Below are 9,117 nucleotides of genomic sequence, written 5' to 3' on the forward strand. Positions count from 1 at the left end.
TAACTCTATAAGATGATTTATCATTTAGGTGATTAATTATGTCGGGTTTCCATATAAGTTACGTCAAGTTTTTAGTTAAAGAGAAAAAAAGTAACATTAAGTTATTCGATCCGATTTCGGTTAGATCCGACGGTTCTTGGTATACATTCATATCTAGACCGAACTGAATTATAAATACTTATTTTAGATCCAGGATTTAACCATATTACAATGGGTTGGATTTGGTTCAGAGTATTCGACTCGGAACTGGATTCGATTTTTGGTTTCAGTTCCGATTTGACAACCTTAATGATATATACAGATTAGAGGAACTAAATGACTAAGGATAATTGGGTTGGGCTGTGTTGGATCTTTTAAACCATAGTCCAACCCTGGGTCCCTAAATCAATCAGGCCCAATCCAAACCAAAGTTGGGCTGGAATATCTTAGTCTTGGCTGGGCCTGAAAGCCTAAGGTGTTTGGTTACATAATTCGTTAGAAAGACTTTATAATGAAACGTGATTTTTTTTTTTTAAATTGTTTGGTTGTTTTTTGAGTTGATTCTACTTAAGAATACCAATTCATTTGAAACACCTTGTAAAGCTAAATGTGATTCATCTGAGAAATAAGGTAAATAGCAAAACTTATGTTTGATATACATAATTCTAACCCTCATATAAATAGTTCATGTAAGTAGTATTTCGAAATAATCACAAAAATTGAGATGGATAACCAAACAGTTTTCCCAAAAATCTTAAAAATAAATACGATTCAATAGAAACACTCTCTATGAACTTATTGCCAAATCCAAAATAAAACTCCAACGAATTATGTAATCAAACACATCCTAATCATCACTGCATTAATTCTTGAATGAGTTGCGCCATAGACATGTCCTTAGTTTAGTAGTTAGCATCTCACGATCAAAACATACTTTCCTGAAAAGTAAACGGATCAGGTTCACATACGAGAATGTTCATGTGCATTCCTAATCTGTGGATTTAAAATCTATTAAATGAGAAAAAAAAAATGAATTGATTCTAAATCTACGGACCAAAGACATTCTCTTACGTAAACTTAATTCGCTCTCCATTGAAAAGGCGTTTACCATTTATTTCTCCAAGAAGAGATGCCTCCAATTAAATTCACGGCCATAATAATTAATAAAGTTTCCAAGTCCAAAAGGTCTTCATGAGTGGGGTTTTAGCCGCAGATGGCGGAGAGTTTGGACCCAATCAAACCGACTACTAAGTCCAAAACATTTCTCATTGACTAAGTAATCCAAAATTAGTCCATGACTGATTAAATACAGGTCACAGACATGTTCCTATTTGGCTGCTTAAAGCTAGGTTGACTCATTGCTTCTCGTTCATCTTTTAAGCTCATATCATATGGATCCGTTGATCTAAGATGGAGTATGATGGTGCTATTAGAGTCAATACAAATTATTTTATGAGAAAAAAGATCCCCGCTTCTGTCCCACACCTTCTCACATAATGAGTTGTGTATCTTCATCGTTATTCTCTTTCATCAAACACTATGTGGGTTTGTTATTAAATAAATCCCTTTTTCACAGTAATTGGTGTGGTGCAGGAGATTCTCTTATGTCAGGCGGTATGAAAAAACTATATCTTTATCTTATTTATAAAATTATATGAAAGAAAGAAAAATATATTTAGGTATTATTTTATGTTAGGGGAGAGGTTGTCTGAGCAAAGAGGATAGCCTACACCCTAACAAAGATTTTTCTATATATATTTTTTCTTCTCTTCTTATAAAAAAAAAAAAAAAAAAAAGAAGAAGAAGAAGAAGAAGAAGAAGAAGAAGAAGAAGAAGAAGAAGAAGAAGAAAAGAAAAAAAAGTGTAGGCTATGCCACTTGTAGAGAGTTTTTTTCGGGATCCAACTCGTCTATTGCACACAAGGGGTGATAGAGTAGATCCGACACCCAGGAGTGCCTCATCACGGAACCCAACATTGGGCGTGCGCTTTAGAGCGCTCTAGAGCTTTGAATCTACGCTGCCGTCCCTTGTGCACAATAGAGGAGCCCAACCCCGGTTTTCTATATTAGGATTCAATCATGTCATATTTGACACCAGCTAGGGTCAATGCCTCGTTTGGATTCCAATGTAATGTCAAATGTGCTCTTTTTTCATGCTAATATCTCCCATTGAATCAGAATCTAAGGATTTTAAGTGCTACTGGAATAGGTATTAGGTCTAGATTGCATTTTGAAGTGAGAAAATAGAGAAGAATTATATTTAAAGTGCATTCTAGACCTAGAATCTATTTCGAAAATGATTATCAAGCACAACCCAAATATTTTAAGGACTTCATCGACTAATTTCCTATGTAGGATCAATAAATGACAAAATGAGAAACATAAACTTTTCTTTTTTGATTAATTTCAACCAAGTTAGGTTCCACCAAACCCGACGGTTAGGGAACAAAAAAGGTCAAAAAAAGAAAAACTATTCTTGCACCAAGTCAACAAAGAATTGAGATGTCATTGTCCTCATTACAAATTATAATTTTGATCACTACTAGTGTCATTATTGATAGGAATGATATGCAAATCACAATAGAGCAGTGAGAGACATTAATATAGAAAAGGGAATTCATCTGTACAATCATATTCAATATAGGACAAAGTCTTCCTTCACCAGATGGTAAAATTCACAACTTACTATTCTAAGGTTCACAAATCCATATAGGGTTTTAATACCTTTCTTAAAAAATTCCTCATAACACTAAGGTTGGGGATTCCTATTGAAAACCACTAGTTGTAATTTTCAATAATGCTTTGTTGTTTTTATAATCTCTACTAAAATCTCTTGAAATTGTAAATTTTGTATAGAATGTATTTGATTGTTGTTTGGTTCGCGTGGTTAAAATGAGCTCCATATAAAATTTTAAATTCATCATCTTTAAATGTTTTGACCAAGGAAGCACATTTTATAGATTACACTCATATGTAACAAATGGAGGGATATCCAGTTTTGCCATATGATAATTTGGATGAGAATGAAATTATATAAATAAGTAGACCTCGACATTTCCTACTATAAGTATATTATAAATAGATAGACCTTGACATCTCCTATTGATTAGGGATGTAAACTGAACGAATTCAAATCGGAAGTGTTCAGATTTAGATATTTCTTGATCGGATTCAAATATCCCTAAACAAATATGGATGCAGATCGAATTCGAATTTTCAACTATCCATTTACTCTTTGACTTGTATAATCAAGGCATTCCTTCCCCAATGAATATAATTTGCCCTTAATCTATTTTTCCAAGTTGTTTTAACTTTTCTCCTCATTCTCTAGAACTTGTTTAACTTTAAGAACCCTCAAAATTATTAATTGATTATTTAATTAAATCAGATAATTATTTTTCAAATAATTCAGATTCTATTATGAATGCCCTTTAACCAAATACAAATACCTCTAAACAAATACAAATGTGAATTCAAATTTAGATTTTGATTATCTATTCACATCCCTACCTTCTGTGTGTGTATATATATATATATATATATATAGATATATCTACCCATATACATTGGCCTCGCTTCTCCATGTCCAGGCCAACGCTTGTCACATATATTGTCATCTAACAAGGTAAAAATGGGTATTAATTCTCTATGTCGAGGCCAACACTTGTCACTTTGTCGTCATCTAAGAAGGTAAAAATGGGTAGTGATGAAAGCAACAGAAACAAATTATTGACACCTGTAACAGTTTACTACAGGGGAGCCATGTGCGTAGGAGAGACAGAAGCATGGCGCCAAGACGCAGGACCACGTGGACATTGGTCCTACTCTGCGGTACCAGTGCGAACTGTGAACCTACAGGGCCACAACCGCCCACCTCCCCCATGGAAAGAGATGATGAAAAGGAAGTAGAAACGCTGCCAAAAAAATGGTGCTTTTTCCATCTTTCGATTCTGAAAACTTTGAATTCGGTGAAAATCTCTGCAATCTATACAAAGTTCACGTTGGTGCTTATCTTTTCTGTTGACTTCTCTTTCTCTCATCTGATCATCCCTATTGGAGTATCATGATTTCACCCCACACTGACAGTATCTTTCGGTTTCTTATCACATCATGCCCGAGTTTTCCTTTTCAGTCTATTTTGATTGCAGATCAGGGAAGGAAGTGCTTCTTGCGTTTTGAGATCGTAACTATTAACCCTTTGGAAATCATAGAAAAGAAGATTAAACAAGACAAATGCCTAACACAATGTCACACAACACATGCTCGATCTAATTCCCAAGTGAAAAATAGTGACTTTTTGTATTGCTTCTGTACATAATCATGTGCAAGGAAGACAAGGATGAGTGAAATTTCATGAGCTGACGACAGAACTTGAGGATGATTCAGTGAATTGGCTATCGAAGACGAGATGGCATCATCAGTTCGTCACACTTGAATGAAATGATAGAGGTATGCACCAAGGAATATTGACTTTTCGATTCATGGAGGAAAAAGTTAGGTATTGTTCACATGTAACCCCGAAGAGAAACAGTCAAAGACTATCATTTTAAGTATTGGAGATGGCATTCGGTGGCTGCCCAGAGAAATTAGAGGTCGGCAATGGTGTTTCTGGGTCAGCCTGTACCCACGGGGACAGGTCGTCCTTTGAAGTTCTGAGTGATTCTTACGTGATTGTGATCGCCTTTCTCTTTCTTTTTTGCCTTTTTCCCTGTACCTTAGACTTGCTAATGTTGTTCATTTCTTTCCTTTCTGATCGACATTAATGCTTACATGTGCCCCACTCTTCCAGCCTCCATTGATGTGATGCTTACCTTTCCACTTTATTCAGGCGAAGATAAAAAGTCCACTCCTGCATTTATTCCTATGTCGAATAAGTGGTTGATTGGTTTGCTCACAGAAGCCACCAGAAGTGTTCTTCTTCCTATCTCAGTTCTCACATATAATTCAACTCAGCTGGGCATTATCCCAATTGGATGAGATGTGGGTCCAAAATTGACACCCTTTGTTCCGATTTCCCATTTGAATTATACCATTTTATTATCTGTCATTGGTGTGATGTGTAGATTTTGTTCACATTTATACCGTGGAAACTTTATCCTTTTTGGAGGTGGAGTTTAAACTCTAAAACGATAAATAATGAACCCCTAGGTTAGTGAGGAGGTGAAATTCTGTATGGACAATCTCCAAGGTCATCTTGGAAGCATTTACTTTCAAAATAACTTAAAGAATAGTGATTGGAATGAGAGAGTTAGAATTGAAAAGAGGATTATTCACTTCTTTCTTTCATTCAAATTGTGCATGAGATTTTTATCTTGCGCGGATCTTACTTTTCAAAGAATCCTTCGTTAGTGGTTATGAATCACTAGTATCTTTTAATTTATCATGTGTTGATCTTCAAGTTTTGTAAACATATGATTGTACTTATATTGTTATCAATTCAATTTTAAATTTTACCACTTATTAAAAGGGTTATTGCAATATATATGAGGTTGGCTCATTGCCCTATGCACACTTTGGATTTAGGCCTCAAAACCTTAAAATATAAGGGTTCAAAAAAGAAAGAAAATAAATAACATTTATCTCACATATGATTGGATTAATTGTATGATTACATAAGTTTCTATCAAAGAAAAAAGGAAAAAGATAGCATAATTTGTGTGATGTTAGTACTCTAGTTGTCAAAATCACTTTGGACGTCGGATGAAAAATCAATACTACTCGAATAATTTGGACCTTTGATTAAATAAGGAGAAGATACTTAAGGTATGTAGTTGAAATAGACCTCCAACCAGCAACCTCACATAAAAAAACAGTGCATTTTTTCTTCACATCATCTAAAACCTCGTTCTACTCTAATGGTATAGGTAGTTGGTTGTTGCCCCCCTTAGAAAAAATAAAAAAAGAAATCCGTAGGTGGCATAATATCAATGGTTCAAGATTCATTAGAACCAAAGATTCATTAGACCATTTTTGTTTTTCTTCAAAGTATGAGACGACTAACTATGAACGGTTAGTTCAGTTGGCATTTGGCAAGGACCAACAAGTCTCCTCTAAGGGGACCACACCCAATGGATGGTGTGGATAGGGTGGGATGATTACTTGTAAGGGAGGGGATCTAACTTAAAGACCCACGCCTCATACTTAAGAGGTCATGTTGTCATCCGGTAAACTATTGCACGTAAAAAATAAAGATGATTATACAAAAATTTCCATCATAAAATTTCTTAAAACCATGTCCTATAGCCTTTATCTAACAAGAATCTAGGGTTTTAACTCAGTCAAGGTAAATGCACTTGGCTTGAGCATATAGGCCGCGTTTGGTAATTTCCCGTGTTGCTTCAGTGTTCTTCTCCTGAGCTTTAATAGCAGATTCTCTTTATATAAAGAGGAAATAAATGCAGGCGTTTGTGAAAGAGACACGTAGCGACTATTTGTTATAGCTGAGATCTGACTCTGAGACCAATAAATATATAAAGTACCTTTTTGGCTTCACGTCATACTACAAAAGAAGTTGTATACGGAGAGGTGAGGCCGTGAGGGAACCACGCGGATAGGAACTAAGAAATTCGAATTCGAATGACGAAATTACCCTTATCATTGCATCGGTTGAGCAACTCTTCTTTGCCGGTTAAATATTTTTTCTTTTCTTCAATATAGACATTATCATGGCATATAATTGTCCATGTCAATATATCGGCCAATTGTGTGGTCTCCGTATGATAACCATTATTGTACTATATCAAATGTATACATGGAATCTATTTGTTCTCTCTCTTCTTATATTAGATTTTCGCATTGAATGGATTTCATGTGTTGAATTACACATCATAAAATGATTCTTATACGAAAATCTGATCCAAACTCTCATTGAAGACCGATATGGATCAATGGTGTTAGTTTCTATTGAGGGTTAAATGGTTTGAAATTTTATTTTTATATAAATTTGAGAGTAAAATAGTTTGATTTGATCTGATACAGCCAATCTGTGATTCTGTATCAGTATCCTTATTATTATCGATAGAAGCTAGAAATAATTGACCATGTGTTATTGACTGCTATTTATATTAATACAAAATTGATAGAATATGTTTTAAAGAAATTAATGTTATGATGAAATTTCTTACGTATTTATTTGTCATGTACTTTTGGAATAGCTATAGAGGAGTATTTATTATTTAAAAAAAAAAAATCTGCATTATTTTGGGTGTTAGAAAGGAAATTCACATTGTGGCATTTCTGTAATTAAGCATTGAAACCAAGGGCAAAATGGGAGCAGCATCCCCGTATGTGTTGGATGGGGAGAGAAGCTTTGCCTTGTAAGTTGTAACTATAAATACTACTCATGGGTGCTTAAGAAAGTTAAAGATGCAGAGCAGAACATAGCAGAGTTTTCATCTTGCTCCTCCTCTCTGTCTCTCTGAATTTTCATCGAACACAAACCATTTCATTTCTCGCTCAAGTTTCATTTTTGAATTCGATTTTCTCTGTATTTTTCGATGATCCACGTTTTTCTTCGGATCATTTAGATTTTTCCGCTGCAAATTCAGTCCATCCTTCTTCTTTCCTTCATTCCATTTTCTAATTCTGTCAAAATCCGTTCAGTTCTCTCAACTGGTTTCTCTTTCCATTTCTATTTGTTCTTAGTCTCTTACACTGGAATTTCATACTTTCTTTTCTCCATTTGCAGAACAAAAGGGATAATTTTTATAGTTCCCTCTGTTTCCTGCACATTATTTTCCACCGTCTTTCTCCGTGTTCGTTATCTCGCCGGGAAAAATGGAAAGAAGCTCAGATACAGATGCTTCACTGTCTTTCATGACCGGTATCGACATTCGCTCATCTCTATCGGAACTCTTACTATCTGGTGGGACAAGTCCATTAGACTCGATCTTCTCTAATTTCCCGATTTCAAACGCTGTGAACAGTCCAGCACAAGAGCCATTAGGTTCCTCCGTTTATCTTCGCCAGAAGGAGCTGCTACAAAAGTTCAGCGACGAAAGCAGAGCTAATAGAGCAATTGGTCGAACAGCATTGACCTTCCCTTTCCCTCAGCAGAGAATTCAGGATTATGCATTTACAGGTACTGGCTTGAGTTCATGTAGGAAGAAGCTCTACAGAGGGGTGAGACAGAGGCATTGGGGGAAATGGGTTGCAGAGATTAGGCTACCACAGAACAGGATGAGGATCTGGTTGGGAACACACGATACTGCCGAAGCAGCAGCGTATGCCTATGACCGGGCTGCGTATAAACTACGCGGTGAGTACGCTCGCTTGAATTTCCCTAACCTCAGGGACGATGGGATTAAGTTTGGATTTGCAGACTCTGCCAAGCTAAGTGCTGTGAGGTCCTCTGTGGACGCCAAAATTCAAGCCATCTGTCAGAAGTTAAGGAAGAAGAAGAAGAAGTCCAGTAAAGATGGTGATGCCCGTGAAAGAAGCAGTAGTGATGATGGTGGTGGTGAAGAGATTGAGAAGCGAAGAAAGATAGATTCATCGTCTTCGCCATTGTCGACGTCTTCTTCATCACACGTTCCTGTTGAGAAATGGTGCGAAGAAATGTTCTCGCCATCTAATTCTGCGTCTTTTGTTTCCACAAAGCCTCCAGTAATTGCAGAGGAGGAAGGCTTAGAATTTGAAGAAGGTTGTTCTCTTGCAAGGTTGCCCTCGTTTGATCCAGAATTGATCTGGGAAGTTCTAGCCACTTGATGGCAGAACCAGAGAAGATCTGTTCTGAGAAAGTTATACGTAGTTTTTAAGATGGGGTTAGCTTTTGAAAATGTAGGATCCGTATCTGTTAATTTCCTACCTTTGTTAGTTTTGTAGAGGTCACAGCTTTTGTGAGGTCCCGAACATGAAAGAAAGAGAGTAGTTTTGATCGTACTGTACTGTACTGTACTGGTTAGAGAAGGTTTGTACTTTGTAGTCTAGTTTATTTGGGGTCTCTGGTTCATGTTCTAAATTCGGATGGGATCGGTCAGTATCGGCTGACAAATGGAATGATGTCGGCTAATCCCGATAAATCATAATAAAATCTGATTAAAAAAAAAAAAAAAAACACTGAGATATACGTGTTACGTGCACATGGGTGGTTGTCATACATGTAAGAGGGTTGGCGGGTAAGTAAGTAATTGTAAGAGTC

General features: G+C 36.1%; 1 protein-coding gene across 1 annotated transcript; it reads left to right on the forward strand.

Moving 5' to 3' along the window:
* The first annotated feature begins 7,354 nt into the window (after window positions 1–7,354).
* On the forward strand, window positions 7,355–9,033 carry LOC122081619 (ethylene-responsive transcription factor ERF061-like). The gene has a single exon (XM_042648804.1). It carries the CDS (start codon window positions 7,755–7,757, stop codon window positions 8,682–8,684), a length of 930 nt encoding a protein of 309 aa, XP_042504738.1. The 5' UTR covers window positions 7,355–7,754; the 3' UTR covers window positions 8,685–9,033.
* The last annotated feature ends 84 nt before the right edge of the window (window positions 9,034–9,117 follow it).

Source organism: Macadamia integrifolia, chromosome 6, assembly GCF_013358625.1.
Source record: "Macadamia integrifolia cultivar HAES 741 chromosome 6, SCU_Mint_v3, whole genome shotgun sequence".
In the NCBI taxonomy this organism is placed as follows: domain Eukaryota; kingdom Viridiplantae; phylum Streptophyta; class Magnoliopsida; order Proteales; family Proteaceae; genus Macadamia; species Macadamia integrifolia.

Coding starts and splice junctions, on each gene's coding strand:
- LOC122081619 (XM_042648804.1), top strand. CDS start 7,755: ATGGAAAGAAGCTCAGATACAGATGCTTCACTGTCTTTCATGACCGGT.